The sequence below is a fragment of the Ambystoma mexicanum genome, chromosome 3p (assembly GCF_040938575.1).
Source record: "Ambystoma mexicanum isolate Mex_15411 chromosome 3p, UKY_AmexF1_1, whole genome shotgun sequence".
NCBI lineage: Eukaryota > Metazoa > Chordata > Amphibia > Caudata > Ambystomatidae > Ambystoma > Ambystoma mexicanum.
The window spans coordinates 223,845,030-223,868,727 of NC_090925.1; the positions used below are offsets into that span (position 1 = coordinate 223,845,030).

The 23,698-nt window shown below is 42.7% G+C and overlaps 1 protein-coding gene across 1 annotated transcript in view; it reads left to right on the forward strand.

The window, feature by feature from the left end:
• CDH26 (cadherin 26) overlaps positions 1–23,698 on the forward strand; it is a 551,648-nt gene that overhangs the window by 481,536 nt on the left and 46,414 nt on the right. The window contains exons 16-18 of the mRNA XM_069650706.1: positions 3,093–3,137; positions 5,867–5,920; positions 23,168–23,251. Coding sequence (XP_069506807.1) covers positions 3,093–3,137; positions 5,867–5,920; positions 23,168–23,251 — 183 coding nt within the window. The remainder of the gene's footprint in view (positions 1–3,092; positions 3,138–5,866; positions 5,921–23,167; positions 23,252–23,698) is intronic.

The window sequence follows — 23,698 nt, forward strand, 5'->3', positions numbered from 1 at the left end:
ACTAGGGATAGCTTGCAAGAGAGCTTGAGATTGAGTATTACCAGGCAGCAAAGCCCACAATTTAGATCCATCATTATTTTAAGGTTAAGAATATTTGGTGCCATCTCCCTGTTTTCCTAATTTGAATGTGCAGTTAACCAATGCTTGCAATGTTTCCTTAATTTGTGTTTCAATGTGTTATATTTTTCCCAGGGAAACACTTTATCCAGTCAAAGCTATCTAAAATCATGAGAAAGCTGATGTGTGCACTTGGATATCTCCTAATCTAAAATTGATGAACAGGACTTAGAAGGTTCAATATTTAGAGATCTGTGGGTTGATACACTTGCATTTGGCCAGAGCAATGTAAGCTCTGTCAACATATGGTGGATAACCAATGCTAAATGATTGGTGAATTGATGCTAAACTATGTCAATTTGGACTTGAAGCAGTGTGTCATAACCACACCATTGCTGGCAGGCAAATGACATCTATTTCGCCATTGTTGGCTTTACAACTGATTCTGATCTTTGAACATCCTTTAACAGAGTGGCAATTAAATAAGCATGATCAATAGCCATTGTCTAACAAACATTCAAGCTAATGAATGTACTAAATAAGTTGTTCAAATCAAAGATATAGGCCTGAGTGGACTTACCTAACCTTGCATACCAACCAATGATGTTTGCCAGGAATGCTACCCCTAGCATGACCAGACCACATGTCACCATCAGCAGACCTTGCTCTGTAGGCTTAGTTTTACCCATTCTTGCTGCTTGATCAAGAGACATGCTTCTTCTCCGATGCCACACAGATCACGGCGAGCTCAATGAATTCTCCTGTGATAAAAAACATTATTTACAATTTTATTAATATAAAATGACCTTAAGATGTCAGAAAGGTGCAACAAATGCTGAAAAAGCCTGACCTTATTTTGTAAATGTTGAATAATAACCGTGCTTCAGTGTTGCTAGGTAGATGCAAATTTAATGAAATTGTCAAAACATTTTTATTATGCTATTGCAGCCCCGCCAGAGTCTGGGGCAATGTATCCTTTATAATGTAAAGGAGGTCTCTGTAAGACATCCTCTCTTCCCCTTTGTGATTTAAAAAAAAAGAAAACATTTGTATCCATCTATTTATGCGAAAAATATGAGTCGGGAGAAGGTTTTGAAGTAACCAAGTCGAATATCTGTTCCTGACATGATCTATATGACTAGGATTATCAAATCTGACAGTCCTTTCTACGCTACCTTTACCAGCACACACAATCTGGATTAACAATAATATCATTGGCTGTCATTAAACTATGGACTGTGCTAACATTTTTGACTTTCAAAATGGATGTGCAGGCTCTCTTAGTGGTAGACATGTACTCAATATGAGATAGTAACTGTTTACATGGGTACTACATGTCATAACCCATTGCTGTCAATGATTTGGTCTCAGCAAGATCCATCTTATTAATTGAAGGGAACCTAAAATGTAATTTTAGGCTGGATAGAAAGTCATGATTACACAATTCTACCTGATCAACTCCATCAAAGAGGAATTCGGTAAAACGATTTGTAAAACAATTGTTTTGTAAATGGAGAAACCTCCTCATCATAAATTCCTTCCAGGTCTGCAAATACTATTTTATATCATCCAAAGCATTAATCACTGGATTATGCATTGGGCCTAACACCGCCACCACCACTTGTAATCTGGCGGTAAAACCACCAAACCAAGTGGTGGTAACAGTAATTCCATTTGGTGGTGTCTCTGTGGATTTACAGCTGAGATACCACCAAACTTGTAATGAGGCCCATTGTCTTATGTATTTTCATTTGATTTTATCTTCCCTGTATTCCTTGTGACGCTTGATGGTTTTACATTTGGAGTTGTCAACTTGTGGGGTTATAATTCCTAAAGTGAGCCTTTATTCATGATTAGGGATACTTTACAGGCCTTACCAATGTTGATTCGCCTTTTTTCAACAATTGGGAAAGATGCAATGTACTTCTTACAATTTGAGAATAATTATAGAAAGTTAGAAAATGAATCAGTACCAACATTATTTTCTCCTTTTACTTTCCCATCCTTCTTTCTTTGTCCCACTTTTGGATTCTTCTTACTATATGATTAATGTAGAATTATGACTTAATATAATGATGCTCACAGTAGGTTCTATGAACGCAGCCTTTGAGGCATCTAATGCACACATAATATACACATTGTAATCAATTTAGTGAAAATTAGCATTGAAAAGACCTTTTTGGTCGAAACACATGTTGGCTAGGCTAAATATTTCTTCTTGCTAAAGCTGAGGTGTTTGTCTTCTGCATAAAAGGATTGGATGTTGCAAATACTGATGAACGCAATTAGTAACAATATTGGCCGGGACGCAGACTTTTTATTGTAAACATGTAGGTGTTTGACATCTGATTAAATAGATTGAATGTTAAGAATGAATTTAACTTCAATTAGTAACAATATTGTTGTGGCAATGTGTTTAAGAGTGACTGGCGATACATGCTTATTTTGAAGATATAAAACTCATTTGAAGACAAAAGGAATTTTGGTTTTGAAGCGTGGCTCAGGATTTTTGACAAAATGCTGTAAGCTTCGGAAATCAAATCAATAAGCTATATGCATATGATATCACAAACTTTACATTCTTCATTGTATGCTATTGAAAATCTAAAATCAACACTTAACGTTTAAATATCAGTGGAATATACATGAATAACATACAAGACAGCACGTTTCAGTATATATGAGATATTTTGCCATAGGAAAGAGGGGGATTTTGTACCTCTTGTCTTTTGCTCTGGAAGTGGTGCATATACCATTTTAGGCAAAAAGTAAGGAAAACTTGAAAAATATTGCAGAGCAAGGAGGGCTGTTGGCGGGAATCATTTTCGATCCAAAGACTTGCATTATTGGCAATAAACATTGAATAAATGTTGAGCTGGAAGCCTTCGTGTGGCAGGTTCACAATATAAAGCGAACCACAGCCTTTTCCTACATTGCATCTACCTGCCTTGATTCCTGTTATACTGTTTGTTATTGTATATTTTCATCACGTTAATGAAAATTCATTCATATCACTATTTCCTTCCTTTTTTTAGGCATCACCAGGTTGGATCACACGGAACACAAAGAGCGAGAAATGGGTATGTTTTGTCTATAGTTGTAGTAGTACAATCCTCGTCAAGCAAGAGGCGCCAGGCACCATTGTGTAATGGCAGGATGTGGGGCACTGACATTTTATCAGACCTTGGCAGCACTCTTTCTTTTAGCAATAAATTACACACAATTTAAGTTTAGATACCTTTTACTAGTCTAACTGTAAACAGTATGCTGACGTGGCACAAGGCATTAGCATTCAAAGCTATAGACCGCTTCATCAGAAGATGCGCACAGAGATAATGAGCAAAATGTTAGTCACAAAAGAGTCTCAATTCATAATGAAAGCAACAGCACAGGGTTTCCCCTGACAATAGTACTGGGTCACTCACTACGATAGTACAGTGCTACGCCATACCCAACTTGCCTGTGAAAAGCCTCACAGACGTTGTGTAGCGATTAACTTGGCTCTGGGCAGCGTCGATGGAATCTAGCGTCAGGCTTGATGGCGATGACCACTGCAACCCAAGTGAGTGAAATCGAATAAGAAAGAGTGAGTTCTCCAGAGACCCCTAGCAGCTTTTATCAATTACTGAGTCCAGAAGGCAGTCAACATTCCGGGGCACATGACTATGTTTCAGACCTTTCCTGATTACCAGGCAGAAATTGAAACAGTTTAAATACATAGAGGTGTTCATTACGACCTGGGCGCAAAGGGATGATCCCTTTGCGTCCTATTCCGAGTCCCTTTTCGGGGTTTTAACAGGCGTTAAGGACGGGACCCACAAAGGGACACCGGGGTCAATAACGATACCGCAATTTGCAGTACCGTTATTGCCGCCCTATGGGGGCTCAAATGGGAATAGGGAATGGCATTTCAAATGGGGACTTACCGGTCCCACAAAGGGCGGAATGGACCGGTAAGTCCCCATACCACCACGTCGGTGGCGGTACCGGTATTGGTGCGGGCCAGAAAGTTCTCAGCCCTGTGGAATTTTTATGGACCTTTATAAAGAAAATAAAATTGCACCATAGGTATAATATTGTTTTAGTTTTTGGATTTCGATAGCAATTTGAATGATTGCCAGTGAAAGAGTTCAACCATCCAGCAGAAAGCTTCCAGGGCTGTGCCCAGAGACATTGCACAGGTTCTTTGTTCTATGGTTTTGGAGATCATGGGCCTCATTACGAGTTTGGCGGCAGCCATGGAGCTATTAGCTCCATGGCTGCCGCCAAACCGGGCTCCTTTACCAGGTGGAGGACCCGGTCATTCCTGCTTGCAGGAACCATTCACCATTCCCATTGAGCCCCCATGGGGCTCAATGGGAATGGGGATGGAGATGAAGATAACAACGGTACATTATGAGTGCCCCGTTGTTACCTCCTTCTTCCCCACGCGGGACCCGGAAACCACGCCTGGATTTACCAGGCGTGCGATCCGGGTCCAGCGATGGGAAGCTTGGAATCAGCCCTGTCGGAATGAAGGGGGCCGGTCCCGTACCGGCCCCCTTCATTCCGAAACCACACGGGTCGTAATGAGGCCCCATGTTTCTGTTCATTTTGAACAAAATCAAAATAAATGGCTTTGATCTGGAGTAATTGATATTTTAAAACATGAATGTTTTGTGGTGCAGATTGAAGTAGTATGTATATGTCCAACTCGGTGCAGAACTTTTTGTGTTTAGGTTATTTTATAAGCTGGTCATGTTCATTGTCAAGGCAACGTTAAATGATGAGATATGATTTAATACAGCACACTCAGAAAGCAAGGCGCATCGCAAGACGCATCGCAATGTGCATCAAAAAGTAAATATTTGAACCATATGTCCAGTTGTCTCAGCCCCATGCGCAACTATTCTCATTAGATAACACTTGCTGTTCAGGGCGTGCCTGCTCCTTAGGGCATATAGCTAGACCCACAGCTGCACCTAGTTTTAAACCATCATTTCTTCTTAGACCAGACCTCCAAAAAAAACAGGCCACACATCTCACCTTGTGCCATGCATCTTCTCTGGTCCACACCTCCACCTCTCAAAATCCTCCTCTGCAGAATACAACTTGTCCCTGGTGTCATCCCGCCTCTCAAATCCATGCGTAATTCCTGTATCACACCTCAGGCGTGGAGCGCATAAATAGCACACAGCCAAATGCCATCCCTCCTCTCTATACATTACTTCAACTCTATGCAACATCTCATCTCCATAGGTTCCCTATCCCACCAGGTGCCAGTCTTCTCCCTACCTCACATTGCCCCCCTAGCCCACAACTTAAATATGGACTGCACCATCACCCCCAGACTATATTTCACTCATGCCACAACTTTGACAAAGAACTTACCTCCATTCCTCATCAACACTCTAGTCCACAATTCCTGCACAGACCATGCTGCTGAACATGTTCCAACCTCCTCCCTTGACCACATATCCACCGTAAGGCATGGCATCTGCCTACTGGTGACATACCCCCTACCCACACTACAACTGTTCAGAGGAGCCATTCCTGCACTCAAAGCTTGCCGTCCCCTATATACCACATCTAACTTAAGCTACACCAACTGACCGGTGCATTGGCCTCCCCATCTTATTTCCTCTTTGCTTACATCATATCTTTTCCCTAGTCCACATGCCCTCCCCTGAAGAAAATGCTCTAAGGTGCCACACATCACAGATAGACTAGTCTCCTTTTTGCACAGTGCACACCTCCCCGGTGCTTTTTTAATGGATCTCTTATTTAATAATTATTTAAAAATAATTCTAACAATTTTATGTTTTTACAGAGATCAACAGGATTGTCATCACCAAGACAATCGCAAAAGGAGAAACTATATGAAGTAAGTGCAATCTCTCAGTTCGGAGGGGCGCATAGTATGTGCATATAGAGGTGAAATCCCAGTGAGGGGCACAGAATCTTAGATGATTTGCATCGTCTCGGGAGGATAGCTCAGGGGCAACCTGCTCGCCTTGGAAGCAAGACGACACGGAGCACCGCAGGTCCGATCCCTGGGTCCGCGATTAGAAACCTCTGGGTATTAAGCACGTTATAAATAACCTATCATATCATATCTTGTCATGTGTGTCATTCTGCAGGCAGATGTCAATGGTTGTTTGTGTATACATCATATGAGGAACCTGGGTGACAACATGGACGCAGAGGCACTGTTTGCCTCTCATGTAAGTGCAGTAGGGAATAACGCCTTGCAGCCATCTATATACAATGAAACAACGATGGCCTTCCTTACATTGTTGACTGCCCTATTATAGGATGTTTTGGCTTGCCTTATTCACTGCCTCTCTTTAGTCCAAGATGCTGCAGAACAGCTGATTCTTATCTTACAAGACAGAAACCATGAGCATGTTTCTCAAAATATCAGAGTTCTTCAAATAGAGAAGAGGGTGCACTTTATTGAGATGCCTGATTTTTTTAAATGTGCTGGTTGCCCTATCCACAAAATTGTCTAGTGCATATCCTCAGGTTGTGTTGCAGTGCAAATGGTCTCCCTTGCTACCCCTATGGTCTCCCTTGCTATCCCTAAAAAAGGGGGGTTCCACTAGTGTAACACTTTAGCAGTGACCGTGAATAAGAACGAATAGGAATAACACATAATTTGTCTTTCTGAAATTCTATACAATGATTGCTAGACTCATTAAAGGTTTATTTAAGGCACACTTCAGGGGGTGAGTCAGTAGTCTGTCCTTAAACACCTAAAATCACAATGCAGACAAAAACATCCAAAAAGCATTTAGAGTAGAATAAACATCCATTTCGGACTATGTATTTTGCTTTTCGCAGGTTGCAGTCATAGCATGTTTTCTTCTGCCGTTGTCTCTGTTACGATCATAACAAGACATTCCATCTCGGTGTCGTCGGTCACTTGACAAAATCCTTGTGCCTAAAAGCTTGTGTACAGTGTAGAAATGTTTGGCCATAGCACATAACGTGGCCCTTGATTTCATTGTGCCACAATTAATGCTTTCTTGCAATGTTTTCTATCTTTCCTATATCCCTGGCATGCTGTTCAGGGTGTTTGCACGTATGAGGTAATGAGTGCCCAGAGTACGGTATCTAGTGTGAGTGCACTGATTTTCCTGCGCTACTCTAAATGCTTTAATGTGCAGTTATGAACCCTTCCAATGGTATGTAATTTGCCAAACTCTGAAGCCTGAAAAGTTGATCCATGCTGGCTTGACATGTGGTCAACTTTGCACCAGACCTGCAGATGAACTGGCCTGCTGTTAAATCTCAGTTTAATGGTATCCACTACAGAGTGCAATTTGCTTTCTGACTTTGAGAACATTCAGACATGTAATTGCCCATTTTATTATAGCGGTAAGATAGCTATAGCCGTTAAAATAGCTCAGTGGGCTTCACCGGGCAAACAAACGGTGCAGGAGGTTACAGCAAGCGTCTTCTTCAGTTTCTTCTTCAGTTCCTTCGTCCAGTGGTTGACTCTGCCTTCCTTGCAAAAAACCTTGGGCCTCATTACGAGTATGTAGGTAGCCATGCCGCTTTTAGCGCCATGGCTACCCCCGTACCGGGTACCGGGTTCCTGGAATGGGGAAATACCGGGCCATTCTGACCTTGGAGGGACCCGTGAGCAGACCTCCTTATGGGGCGGTAGGGGGTTAACGGCGCCGGCAGCTCTACCGGCGCCGTTAACCACCTACCACATTCCTCGTAATGAGGCCCCTTGCCTTTTATACAAGTTTCTCCCATTCATCACAGTCTACTGTCATTCACACAGCAGGGTGGCTGTCCTCAAAGGACAACCCACCAGCCAATCACCTTTGGGTGCATTTTTGTAACCAAGGAGACTAAGCACAGGGAGTTTCGGGAACCTCCCTCACTTCCTGCCCTGCCAGATACGCTGGAGCCAGAGGCGGGCTTCAGCAGTGAAACCTGCCAAAGACAAAGCGAACAAAGGGACCAAACCTGGTTTGGCATGCAGAGCAAATCACAAGAAGGACAATTCCAACACGAAATGGCAAAAGAAGACCATGTCCATTTCGACAGAATGGGCACCCATGGGTGCAATACAGGAGCTGAGGATTCAACCTGCGGTAAAAACGCACAATGGTAGGAAAAAGTAAACCACTGCCACCAGCCATTAATTGTAGAAAGGGTAACATAAAAATGTTACATGAGAAGGTAGTCAAAGGGCATACTAAGTAACCCCTGCAGCACTCTATGTAAGATAGTGTATGCTGGGTCTACAAAGGGTAAGTAAAGTCAATTTCACTTTACTACTCTTGGAAACAGTAGTTTATCCAAGAGAAGGTATTTAAACCTTGGCAGAAATCCAAATGATTTCTTTGTGACACTGCACTGAGGGTGCTGTGTGTCCCAATGTAAAACAATGATGCCTATGGAGTTTGTCAGAATCCAAAACCAAAAGATATGCAGGGTTCAAATCAAATAAAAATACATGAGAGGGTTGAAGGGGCCCCTGAGGGACCCTCGGATGTGAAAACAAGGCACAGTCACCACACTCTAATAGATACGCCAGACACGAGGTTCCGTTCCCAAAATCTAGGGTTTATTGCAATACAAAGAAGTCCCAGTTCGCCAAATGGTCCCACGCCCCGCAATGTGTGTCTAACAGACCTCAGGGGGCGCAAGAGAGAATGAAATGTATATCAGTTACATATATACAAACCGAGCACCTTACAATCAGCAATGACACAGTATGACACATTTGACGCCGCCCCCAATTCATTTCCCTTTGAATTAGAGGCGATGATTGACCAGTGTGACAAATATGACACCTTAGACCACCATATTTAGTAACGGTTTGCAATCTTCAATTTTACAGCCACCATTCTTTATTTGCGAGAACAAAGTGTTTCTGTTTTTCATGGGCAAGCTGCGCGTAGGAGACTGGCACATACCAGACCTCACTATCTCTTAGTTTTGATTCTTGCTCTAGATGTCAGCCCGCTCTCCGGGGCCTCACTGGGCTCAGAAAGGGGGGCAGTAAAGAAGAGCATAATTCAACTCTTTAAATGCTAGTTTCGTACATTGCTATTCTTTCAGGAGACTCGCTGGCATTCGTGTACTGATTAAATGCCTTGCTCCCTCTCTTCAAGGATATGTGAGGGAGGGAATCGGACATTTCTGTCTGGCTCTCCAGTGTAATGTTTCAACATGTTTCTTAACCATGGACCATTGAAGCAAAATAATATCTACAGCAAAGCAGTTTTACATGAGGCAAAGTGGCAACATCAGAGAGAGCAGAGAGAGAAAACAAAATGGCGATTCTGGTCATCTTAAAATGGCCTCACTCTAGTTGAACTAATAGCTACGTAATAACTAATGAATATATATTCTTAACACTGTAAATGAGGCGGTTGGTCTTCGGTCAACCAATTATCATTCATTTCCGCACCCTCAAGGGGTGTTTGGTTTTTCTGGACTGACAGGGTGGGAAAAATCTCTCACTCTCTCCAGGATAAAAATGTAAAGTCCTAAAGTTCTGCGAAAGTGCTGGGGGTCTCTAAGGTAGAAGGGAATTAGCACTGAGAATTCTCCCTAATAATACATATGGCTGCTGTGTGAGAATCACAAGCTCAAGCACTCACTCTCTCTTTCTCTCGCTCTCATGACTCACTCTCACAGGAGTGGGTTTCAAATGAAGACCCCTCACACCAGCGGTATGTGGTAATCTTATTATTTATTGATTAGAGGTTAGTCTGATGCAACCCCAAGACATCCAGTATCCGTCAGTGCATGCCACCAACCACTTCTCCTGGAATCCACCCACCTCGCAGATGCCATACACACACTCCACCTTCCACCTCATATTCCTACACTAGCTGGCAGCCAAGGATGCTACAAGGTTCTGATGTAAGAATCATGTGACCTAGCACCTTGAAGCATGTGTTGTGTTAGATGGAATTACCAATACAAATACTTTGGACTCAATAACCGGACCGACTCAAAGGAGATGGTAAAATAGTGCTTTAATCTCAAGAACTAAAGCAGTGTGAATAAACACTCATCAATTCAACTCATGAAAGATCACACTGTCTTATCATTTATGTGTAGCTTATACAATTTTAGATGCGTCATCTATGATGTCATCCTATGTGGTAAACTTCAAAAATTATTGAGGAGGGATTGGATTAGGGGATCATGTCTACATATAGGAAATACACGCATTAGTCCCTAATTGGTGGTCTCTGTTCTGTAAGACACACCCTGAGCTACTTCAAATCACATGGTTTAAGGTATTTGTCATATCATAGAGTGGCAGTGGAATAATATTCTGCAACATTGTATGTAAAAGTGCATGGCAGGCTATTCTAATTGGTTGGCAATCCAAATCCAACCATGTACATTCGCTTGTTAGCAGCATGTACATAGAAACGAAACCTAGGTGGTTGGATATAAGTCAGCTGTACTTTTTTCGCCAATTAGGCCACCCTCTCTCATGAGTAGACCTCATGCTATTGTCTTCTGTTTCAAGACTGACCTTGCCAGTGTGCACTGTCTTTGGACATTCGAGGGAGTGCAGGTACACCGCTATCTTAGCTCCAGACCTAATGAATAGCCTTTGTTTGCGAGCTCTTCATCACGTGTTACAAAACCGTCAAAAAATCCATATCAATGGTGTATTTAACCTTATTTGGTTCAAATTTTGCTGGGTGCGGTTCTCTTTTTAACCTTTAGAGACTTGCTCACTCCATCCCATATTCACTCTATGCCTTTTCATCATTCAATATTTGGCATCAGTAAATATTCTTGTTCCTCCTTATCTTTGGAAAATATGTCCTTGCAAATGTTCTACTCGTAGACTCCCTTTGTGCTCTTCCTTCATATCTCAAAATAGCATGCTTGATTTGAAGATAATGTACTCCGCTATTTTACAAGGAAAATAGCTTCTTTATCATATTGCCATATTAACACTCTGGGCTCACTTTTGAGGTAGTTGGGTTGATTGACATGAGCCGTCATCCATCTTGTTCTGATGATAGTCCTAAACGTTGAATATTTACCTCTCATAAGCAAGGTTCTATGTATTCTTTCTACCTTGCATTTCAGGGTATTTACAGTTATTGGCCCATGAACATTTCATTCTTCTTTGTATTCGTAAATACTGCATCATGGAGTACATGTTTCGCTGAATGCTTCAGTTACATCGTCATTCTTAATTATTTTCATATTGTTTCAGCAAAGAGTCATATATCTTCATTGGGACATTATTTTGCTATTATTAGACTTTTCTTAACGTACATCCATGTCGCGCAACATTTTATTCATGGTTGCTTTCTGACAGCTCGGCAAGGGACATCCTTCTTGATAGGTTTCCTCCACTGTTTCAACGTTAGGGGATCTTCTAAATGGCTGCCTTAGTGCACATCGCTTTTCATATAGTCGACATGGTATGGCACATGTCGTATAAACCTGTCCATGGGTTCCCAATTGTGGCTCCTCGTCGGGCATTCCAATAGGGTGGGAATGGGAGGATGTTGACTAGGGAGAATGCATCCACTTACTCCTCTACAAGCATATGATATAATGCCAGCAAAGATGTGAGCTCTGTGCAAGTTGCACATCTCAATCACATACTCACATACTGAAATAGGAGTGGGTTTAGTTGTGAAAATCACATTGTTTAATGTCTACATACATAGAGCTGAGTGTGTAAATTACATAGACACACTCCACATTCCACTCACCCATAGAGTTTTACACTTGCTGGCAGTCCAAGATATTACGCAACACCCTTCCTCACTCCTCACCACTCATCATCTGTGACCTCTCACCTTCTCCAGCCTTCCTAAGTTTAAAACTTAAGCACCCCTGATTCTCACAGTACCTCCCATTACTTTTGTCTACTTGTAGAGGCTGACAATAAAAAGGATCACCTTTCCTCATCACAACCCCTTTCTTTATCCATACCAAATCATCAACACTTGTACTGGTAACATTGCACCCTTTCTTTTTATTGGTACTCCTCAGTAACTCCTCTTTCCTCTGGTCCACTCTCCTCCTCACATCTTCAACATCAACCTCAGATGCTTTTGACGTTTCTAGCCACGGGGGACAGATTCATGGATCTTCCTTGCACCTCATCATCATCTCAAATGGACTCACTCCTCTCATTGCATTAGGCGACATCCTGAGAGCACACCTTTCTTCCTTCACCACCTCCTTCCTACTAATGCCACAAACACCAGCCAATCTTATTGCACCCAGTACACACCTGTTTACCCTTTCAACAGCTCCAATACTTTATGGATCATATAGAGCCATCCTATTGTGCACAATTCCACACTATTTCAAATACTCTGTCAAAACACTTCCCATAAATTGGCTCACATTATCAGTGAGGAGGCTCCCCAGGTATCCTTCCCTTTCAAAAAATCTCTCCAAAAACCTCAATCACCTTTGATGCACATGCTTTCCACACAATTTTTAAACTCAATGCACCTTGACAATAAAACCACCACAATAAACTACCCATGACCGCCTCCAAGATTTGCTGAACCTAACACATCCATTGCTAACTCATCCCATACACCTTTTGGCACCTTCACCTTGATCAAAGGTTAGGCAATAGCCTGCACACTCTTATCAGAATCTCATACCAAAATAAAGGATGTAAACATTTTCAGGCCCAAAATACTGAATTTCAAGAGTATCGCAGAATAGACTTGAGCATATGAGGTACAATGTTAATGGATAGCATGCTTTTGTAATGCTTCATTCTTCCATATGCACTTGCTTCCTAACCTTGCAGATGACACTATTATGTTACCGGTAAAAGAGTGTTCTCATGCCAATATGTGAAGGGCTTTTTTCATGAAAATGCTTAAATGTGTGGTTACATCAGATGTTACCCTATGCGCATTAAATGATATGACTCGTCCAATAGAATAATCCCCCCAGTATATTTACTGTGCGTGTATAATTGGGGGATACACACACTGATGAAGTGTGATGTATGGTACATTGAATATTATAGCAATTGCTTGGTATATTTCTAAGGAGATGGGCAGAGTTCACTGACCCGCAAGATCAATCACACAATGTATGCCTTCATATGGACACAATTACGGTCAGCGGTTTACATGGCACTAATGGACATCAAGATGGGACTATGCTTGTACTGTCGGAAAGGAAAGACCTACTTCTCTTTCAAATATTTATGTAATGACAAGTACATAGGTGGGCACACTAAGGCTAAATCATGTGATCAAGTGACTAGGTGTCGCGAAACTCGTCAGCTTTTGCTATTGCCTCCTTTCATTGTTTGGAGCTGAACAGGATTTTTTTACATTTGTTTATTTGTATAAAGAGTGAATATTTCAATACTTTATCTCATGGACTACGGTGCTGCTTTTCTTTTCTGACGGCTGTCTAAGAGGGCATTGCTACTGTATACATAGCTTAATCAACCGAAGACAGACATTTGCAAGGCTGCCAGGACAACTCCATATATAAAACTACACAAAAACATGAATAAGCCTCCAGGCAGACCTATCGTGACCCTGATGGGGGTCACTATTAAAGAATATGTCTAAGTATATCAACGAGGTATTGTTTCCTTTTATCTCTTCCCTACCGTCACAAAGGACTTTCTGTCTAAAATAGATGATTTACCCTGGGAACCCGAATACATCCACGATGGATGTTGTATATTTGTACACATTTATACAACACCAATTCAGGGTCAAAGTCTGTGAATATTTCCTCAATACCCGGTTCCTTCATTCAGAAATGATTTTGGCAATGATTATGCTATGCCTAACGAACAATGTATTCTTGTTCAATAATTAATACTTTAGACAAATCCAAGGCACAGCTATGTGCACGACATTTTCCCCACTACTACGCCAATCTGACAATGGGCAACTGGGAGAAGTTTGAGGTCTGGCATGAAGCAAACAAAACCCTTGCGGACAAAATTGTAATATGGCTCTGCTATATTGATGACCTATTCATCATATGGAGAGGGAACCAGGACGAGTGGATGGACTTTGTCAAACACTCAATCAAAATAATCATAAACTCAAGCTTACAGAAACACACAGCCAGAAATAGATCATCTTTTTAGATGTTACGATCATAGTAGAAGGTGATCGCCTCAAAAGCGAATTGTACTGCAAACCAACAAGTGCCAATACTCCTGTACATGGCACAAGTGGTCACCCTAGTAATCTGATCTGGAGCATCCCCTATGGAGGGTTTATCAGACTCCGGAGGAACTGTTCAGACATCAAGGCCTACGATAGAGAACGCAAAATTAGTGCATGGGGTTTCCAACAACAGGCCTATACCAAAAGAGTTATTGAACGTGCTTATAAAAAGGCACTCCTTTGTGGCTGTGCCATGCTTCTGTCAAACAATCAGCATGCTAAGAGTATTGACAAGAAGAAAGAGGTGACATGTTTTCTTCTATCCTATGGAACACATGCTTCCCCTGTTCGCAATATTCTAAAGAGACATTGGAAGATTCTGATGGCGGATACTGATTTGATCTATGCACTACAAACACATCCTGGCATTACTTTTTGTAAATGCACATCCTTCAGAGACACTCAACAGTTTTATGGAGAACGAAAAGAAGAAGATAGGTGGTACATGGCTTGGCGAAGCTACTAAAGGCTTTCATAAATGCACCAGATGTAAAGTTTGCATGTTTGCCTATAATTTTGAAACATATCAACATCCTATACTCAATAACATCATCAGAATCAATAGCAAGATCAGCTGTGATTCAGATTACATGGTCTATGCATTAGGTGTGCTTGCAATAAGTGGTACATTCGCAATACCAAATGCAAATTAAAGGTACACATTTTACAACATGTCAGAGCCATCAAGAATCATGATGCAGCATACCCAATGGCAAAACATTTCTTTGGGATACATAGGGTCATCAATGGACCCAGAGGAGGCGACAGGGAACGGCTGTTCTGCCAACAAGAGACAAGATACATCATCGATTTTGAAACCAAAGATCCCATGGGACATGATATAGACCAAGAGCTTTAGACTTTTTGGGCGTATGGATAGCTATTTAGATGAATTAACATTTTTTTAAATGTATCCTAAGCTTGTATTTTGCACAAGACTAATCTCTCCTCCATTTTTATTTTTATATTCATTTTTCTTTGTCCTTTCCTTTCACCTATTTCTAATTCAATTTAGTTCAGATAATGAAACATACTCCTTTAATATTCCCACACAATTTTAGCATGACTCCTACTGAGTATGTTAACAGGTACATGTTTGGAGATATCCTACTCATTATTTCTATCTCCCTAACCATCTATCTTCTCATTTGTAATCTCATATGTTGCCACTCCTCTGGTTATTAGCACAGCCTGGTGTCTCTTTGTTCATTTCTTAATCTCCATTTATCTCATTTCATGATTGTCTGTTTGTATGCACTAGTCCTACAGTACATTCAGTTTCAGAGAATGATGTGCCTTTAACTATAGACACAGGCCATGCTGCCCTTTACTTACATGTCTTATCCCAGACCTGAATGCGCTACTCCCATAACCTGCCCTTACCATTTTTCTTGTCATCTAATCTTTGACTATTGGTTGGTTACACTCCTTACTTCCCCTTACCATGGCCTTAGACACACTCTACTCTGAGTCCTACAGTATTTTCTCTAGGCATGGGGCACCCACTCCTACATACTAGCCTGAACATAATTTCCAGCCAGGCTCCAGGTACACTGCACCTTGCAATTATCTGCCAGATTCTACATTAGGTATTGACCTTATATCACTATACATTAGTTTGAGCAATATAATGACTCCATTTAACTTTGCATCTGCACATTGCAATATACGGTACATCCAACACTTGGAGTACAGCTGGCAGATCTAGGTGTGCAGCATTATTTGCACAGTACCAACAATACTAGTTTACATACCCATTTCAGTCATATTATATGACTTGATGCCTAGCACTATGCACTTTATCACTATCAGCTATATCTCCTTTAGAGACTTTGCCTATGAATCACTTTATGCATTTGTTCACAAGTGTGTGTTATCTTTTATAGGTCTGACAAATGGCAGGTATACACACAAAGCATCTCTTTACTCAGTGTAGATTTGCACAGCACTCTACACCTTTTTAAATCTGTGATTCATGCTGCATAGGTTGTTAATAACAGATAGGTGTCCAGTAAATGTGCATTGTATTTCTTTGCAAAGCATATATCTGCACAGCACTTTGCACTTTAATAAACCTATAATTTGCGGCTGACTGGTTGTAAAAAGTTGCCCGCTATCGACATAATAGGTGTGTTTTTCTGAGCATATTCTCACTTCATATATTTGCACAGCATATAGCATCTGCATTGTATTGCATTGAATAGCAATGTACTATAATTACATTTCGCTACTATTGCTCGATCAAACACTATACAGGACAGCATAAGATGGCCACCATATAGCAGGCATCACTGTTAGGCTTGGGTGCTACATAAATGCATAAATGCAAAATAAAAATAAAGTAAAATAAAAATACAGACTTCAAAGTTAGAAAAAAGTGTTCAGGGACTTTGTGGAAGGCTCCCTAGATGCGTTCCAGCGTTAGAACTGGGCAAACAGTATGGGCGAACTCCCAAACATACATATCACTCACTCAGCCACACAGGATGGAAAACATACTTAATGTAAGTATTACCCAAGCCAACACAGTATGTCAGCAAAGAAGAAGATGTTCTGGATGGATGCTTGACGAAGCAGCAGCACAGAACCTGGTTTCTGGATTCTTGGTCTGGTGACGAAAGAAACGCAGACTAGATGGGAACCTGCAGCAGCAGTTGACAGAAGAGGCTACCAACAAAGGAATCTTCAATGCTTTTCATGGTTCTGTGGATTTGCCACCCTTTTAAAGAACCAGATGAAGAACGAATATTGACAGTCGGATTCTCTTCACTCTCTCGGTCCAGCACTTTGGTGAGGGGACATCTGGTATTCCAATCATGTCTCTTGAGGTACAGCAGGAGTCCACCACAGTTGCAGTGAAAATCTGACTTCAGAAGACTATGCACCACAATGTGGCTTGAGGTCCCATAGTATTGGTGGTTTGTAGCCCAGCAAGGTCGCAGCATATCGAGGGATGGCTCATTTTGCAGGTCTTCTCAAGTTTATTGAGTCACACTAGCCCAAATGCTGGAAACATTGTCTTGGGACTCCTAGGTTGGATGGAAGAAAGGGTCAGAACAGGCTCTGGATCCTCAGGAGGCGTCTCCTGTTACTGGAATCAGTTACAGCTGTCTTTTCTTGATCTTCCTCTTCAGATTCAGCTGCAATGGTCGTCTGGCCTTCAGCTTCCAGATCTGACTTTTATCCAGGGATCCACGCACAACTTCTGCAAACTCTCCATAACGTTTACAGAAAGGAGTGGGTTGCAGTCCAAACAGGACAACCAGCTTCCCATTAGGAACTGGTTCCTTTCAGGTACACCAGAAGACAAAGGGCTGCAGAGTTTCAGACTCCCTCGATTCCTTCCTTCACAGACACACTGACGCATTGGCGGAAAACACAAAGGGTTCTCTTCGAAGACAAAACTTCAACAGGATCTCCCTCACCTAAAAAGCAGAGGAAGACCAAAGAAACAACAAGCACTCTACAAATGGATAAAAAAAGATAGAAGCCACCATATTATCAGAATGGTGACCTTTCTGTGCATTAGAGCCTGCGTGTAATATTAATTAAAAAGTAATTAAAGTAGATTCACTGCCACCAGCCATACATGTTATCTTGTCCTAGTAATACAAGGTTTACCAGATCAGTGAGAAAGAGGATACCATGTATCTCCCCAGCACTCCACATAAGGTGGGGTTTGCTGGTCTCACATATAAAATGTAATGGCGATGGAATCCGTCTCTACCCTTGGCAACAGTTTCACCCAAAGTACATTAATAGAAAATAATAAAGGGAAGCTCAAGGGCAACCCAGCAACAATGCCCATAAGGTGCTGTGTGCTGCCATAGGGAAATGCATACAGCCCACAAGTTCTAGGGAAATATACATGCAACCATACACTGTGGAGGGATATAAAAAGGTCACCCATAAAAAGAGTAAAAGAAAGTGTGAGAGGCGAAAAAGATTCCCACTCACCCAGGAACAAGGAAACATAATCACCAAGTCCAGCAAAACGTTTGGGGGTGACGCAGGTGAGGACGATTTATCACATGAATAGAAATCATACCTAACACTCATCAGAACCGACTTGAGCACTGCCGCGGCGTCCGGTCAAATGTTCAACACCAAAATGATTGAATGATCAAAGGGTCGAGTCAATTTGACCGAAAACAAAAAGGTCGAATTTCTTTATAAAATGTTTTTTTTTTGTTGTTGCTTTAGTATAGGTAAAAAAAGGTGTTTTGGGATCGCCTTTCAGCCACAATTCTTCACAAATTCTGTTATTGCGGCCATGGATCATAAAATGATCACGGGTGTGTACATCCAAAGGATTTCCAAAATTGCAAGTCAAAGGTCAAATGATGAAGCACTGTGATATATTCTTCCACGCTTTAGCCATTTTCATGAGAACGTACCCCAAAAATTGTACTAGTTTAGGGATTGAAGTGAGCATCCAATTTCAAAAATGCAAATCTCCTGCTCGTTTATGTTGTCTGTACCCACACTATCGCCTAAATCTGGTAATGCCTCAAAGGTTTGCTGGCCCTCATATCCAAGAAAGTGCATCAACAGCAAAACGTTCCTGTCGACATCAAATCCACGCCCACATATTGCCATAACAATGTTGTAAAAATCTCTTTTTCCATTGATACCACTTGAATTTTGTAGGGCCAGGCGACGCCATAATAATAGCTTGGTCAGGTACACTTTGCATGGCCATCATGCACGCCACCACGCTATCTGAACAATGCATTCAGAATGTAATTGCTTCACTTTAAGTGCAGTCAGCAACACATGGAATTGACAATGAATGAACCTCTCACTCATGCAATGCCATTACTGAATGCAGTACCTTACCGAAGATGAACGGTTCACTCTGACGCACAAATGGTAGCCCTCATATAGACGATCACCAGCCGCTCGGCAAAAGATGCGCGTCTTGTTGTCTGGGAAACCGAGCCTTCTCTGTGGCAAGCCGCCTTCCTTGTCACAGAGACGTGATCTCCAGCCACATCAACACGGCTCTCGTTGCTCAGCAACAGCCAGTAGTGTCTCCGGCACATGGTCGCAAGCTATATCTCCAAATTCACAGGGCCCAAGCAAACGAGACTGGCTCACTGTGCCAAGACACACTTGCACTCACGCCCGGTCTTCTGGACGTACCACACTGCACGGATGCACGCCGGCAGCTGCTGGGGGCTGCAGCAATGGTTGAAGATCGTCGCCAGTGAAATGAAGATGCCTCACACCAGTGGCGTATGGCCCTCATATTACTTATTGACTGAGGGTTAGTCTGATGCAGCCTCCAGTCGTCCAGTTTTTTTTTAGCACATACCGCCTACCACTTATTCTGGAACCTATCCACCTCACAGATGACACACACACACACTCCACCTTCCACAAACCCTCACATTCTAAGACTAGCTGGCAGCCGAGGACATTGAAAGGTTCTGCTGTGAAAAGAACATCTTATGATGCCAGCAAAAATGTGAACTCTATGCAAGAAGCACATCGCAATCACGCACTCACCTACTGACATAGGAGTTGGTTGGGTTGTGAAAGGCACATTGCATAATGTCCACGTTTATAAGCTGAGTGTGTGAATGGTGAAGCTCACTCACACACTCAAATACTCATTCACTCCTGTAGAAGTGGGTTCTACTGTGAGAAGTGCGTAGTTCATTGCTATGTGAGGTCTATGTAAGTATTACACTGATTGACTGACTGGCACGCGCACCCATTCTCATAGGAGTGGGTACTAACGATGCTATGTTACTTCCTGCAAAATATCAATAAAAACAGGAGCGGGCACTGCTGAGAAATGCAGCTGCAAGCATGTGAGTTGTGCCTGAGACGCACATGGCATCATGTCCCTGCACCAACATGGCCGCGGGTACCACACGGTGGGGGTCATTTTCTATTGAAATGGTGCGTAAACGGCAATCATGAAGGCCGTTTACGCTTTCCTTTTATGCTCCACTTCATTTTACATCTGTCCTGAGGCGTAAAAAGTCAGCAAATCAGAGAAAGCATTCTCTCTTTGCTTTCCTCCTCTGTCTCGGGGGTGCATTTGGTTTTATGCCTGCATGACATTTTCTTGGAGGCGTAAAACCAAAGAGTTCCAACACGGCAAAGCGCATTTGTGTGGTGTTTCATTTCTCCCAATGAGGAGAGAGAAAACTGGAGAGTAAAGGCGATTTCATCTTTGACAACACTTTGCTTTTACACTCAGCTTTGGGTGTGTTTAGCATTGCATGCAAGGGACCAGCAACACGTAAGTGCAAGCGTTGATGATCCCCTGCACGCAGTGGTGGAAATGGAAAATAAAAATCGTGGGGGATCCCACAAGGGCTGGGGTGGGGGTGGAGTTTGGGGGGTGTCCGAGGAGGTTGTGTTTAGAGGGGGAGCAGCTGGCAGTTGATCTCTGATCAAAGGAAATGTCAAAAATAATTGTTTAAAACAGCACAATTTCTTTCATGCTGCTTCTTCTTCAAACTATATATCATTTCCACTTTAAACCACTTCCATGGCACTGGTACACACACAATACGGTATCGTTACTACTTTAAAACTGCTTTGGAGTCCCACCACGTGATGAGGTGTGAAGGCAAGCAGCAAGTGCTGCGGTAAGGCGTGCAGTCAGGATTAAAGAAGGAGCCACACTGAGAATTTCTTTAAGTGTTTGCACAGCACTAATGTGTACTTTCATTTACATTCTTTACATACCTAGTCTCTCATCAGGAGGTGTGTACACAGCCTCTAAAAATTGGTCTTGTTTGCCATAATGTGTGCATGGGTGTAATACATGAAAGGGGGCATTCATGCCTGTGCCCTCCGGAGTCGGGCCACACCACAACTCCAGGTGGAACCAAAGGCAAAATTCTGTTCCTGATCCACCAGAGAGATTGTGGTTTTGTGTGTGTGGCAGAGTGGGGTGGGGATTATGATTTGAGTACTTAGCATAGCATACACTGTGCACATCTCGTGTGCTGTGAGCACCTGGGCATTTGATGACAATACCTGGGAAGACAGAAAACACTTTCTATATGCAGAAGATGTTTTACCAAAATTGTTTACTGAAAGTTTTGCAGAAGTTAATAAACCAAACTACTCAATAGTGCTCCTTTTATTCCATCCAGTCGGACTGCTTGGCTAACATTATTTGTATTGTCGAACATAAAACATCCAGCAATCAGTGGCCAAAGTGTACGAAAAGAAGTAGTGGAATTATGTTCCCTACTGGCCTGCACTGCTACCACAAACCCCATCGTCACCCCCCCATCCTCCCGCACACAATACAAACTCCAAAAGACATGTGCCTGCTGTTTAATAAACGTGCAGTGCACTGAAAGTGCAAGTTTCAACTTCTTCCTACACTTTTATTTTAAAAGGAAACCATTCCAGAGTGGTTTCTTCTTTAAAATAAAAGCATAGGAACAGTAAAACAGAATTAAATGAAGTAGAGGAGCACTGCTCCCGACCACTTCGACCACTGCCAGCAATGCTTAACTGATGCATCCAGCATGTTTTAGAACAACGTTATTGTACTCACATTGCAACGACCACTGGCGAATTGGCCTAGGTGCACCCTTGCCCTAGTGTGCCCTCTCCAAAAGAAAGAATAACTGAGGGCAGCTTTAGCAAAGTAAGATGTATTGCAGCATAAACATCCACCTATCATACTTACCAAAGGCCTTTTTTTGCATTTAACTTATGAATGCGCTGGATGAGAGCAATTTCTCAGTTGCACTATATAATCGAAGTAAATTAGCCAGCAATTCCCATACTTGTTTTCCAGAAAGTTAAGCAGTAGGTTTTATTCTATTGCATTGTTAAGAGGAAGTACACCTCTCTGCCCTGTGCGAGCACTGTGCACAACGAGTAATCTTCTCTGTGTGTGATGCGCTTGCACATGGCAGATTAGATCACTGAGCAGCCGAACCCCCACCTTCGTGGGCTCGGTAGTTTAGTCTGTGTCGGTGCGATGCAGGCATGAGGCATCATAGAAGAGTGCTTACCACTTACCAGTAGTGACAGCGTCAGCGAGGTCGGCGGCTCCAGAATCCAGACGATGGCAGCTCCACAGCTGGCTGATGGCGACGTGGCGGCTCCGGCTTCTCAAGATGTCGTTGGCTGAGTGCCGGCCAGCCATCCATAAGAAGGCCTGCTGTCCTGTTGTTCTGCTGTGTGCACGTAGGGGGCGGAGCCAGAAGAGTGCTCAGCGCTCATGGCGGCAATGAGCTGCTCCGCCCCCCTACTCCGTGCTCAAAACAACCCAGCGCTGAGCATGGGTTTGGTGTTTGGGGTGGCTGACTCTGGCTGGATCTGGAGAACCTGTTTCTCATCTGGTGCCGGATCTCGGATCCAGCGAGAGCCAGCCTAATCACCAGCGCTGCCTGCACGTAATTACCTTTTCATTTAAAATGGCCCCCAGCAAAGGGTAACTATAAGAGCACGCCTGTAAATGTCGCAAAGTGCGATGGACAAGGGTGCTGAGCATAAAGTGATCATGTGCACGACTGAGATATGTGCAGAAGGTCACATGGCTTCATCCCCTCATTGGCGTCAACGTTGCGCTGTGAGAAGTGAACCAATAGGTAGCAGCAGTTCATGCTTAGGTCAGAGTGGAATGCAATGCATGAGCGGGAAATCCCACCTCTGGGTCCCATGGGCATCCCATGCACGCCCAGAATCCCTTGCATGCTAATTCCAGCTGGATAACATGAGACAGCTCCCAAGAGAAACAACACCCACCTATTAAACCCGTCTCGAGAATTAGGTGTGTCCTAGGGAGCTGAAAAAGAGATACCCATCATGCAATGCCTCCATATATTTTTAAAGAGCATGACCTTTGAAAACTCTTGAAAATGATATGCTGCGTGCATTGAATATACTGATAGGCGTACAGCTTGTGCATCAGATCTTAACCGATTTGTACACATTTTTTCCTCACTTAGAATGGAACATTTGTGCGAAAGACCCACCACCAGAATCCCCCTCCAGATGCATTCACCGAGCAAGTGGGAGAAATGGTGGCGAAAGTAAGTTTTTACTGCTGTATTGTGGGTGTGGCTCCTGTGCTTATACATTTGTTTTTTTTACCATGCTTTGACACGGAGGCTTTGCACGTTAATGATGGTCTTTCAAGGGGAACGGGGATACACTTAAAAGAATGCAGCATGGTGATGGTGGGGTGATCAGACTTCCCAGTTTTGCCGGGACTGTCCGGGTATTTGCAAATCCCAGATGGGTTTTTAAAACGTATTAGTCTCAGGACCCCAGGCACTCTCCTCACTCAATCAACATGACATGGGACAGGCCACCCACATAGAAGTAGGACTAGTTTCATATCTGAAGCTGTAGTCCTACTTCTATGTCAGTGGCCTGTCCCATTTTTTTTTTTTTAAATCTGGTCCCCCTACGTCAGTGGTCTTTAAACTTTTTTGGCCAAGGCCCCCCTGAGCAAAATTTGGGCAGGTCGGGACCCC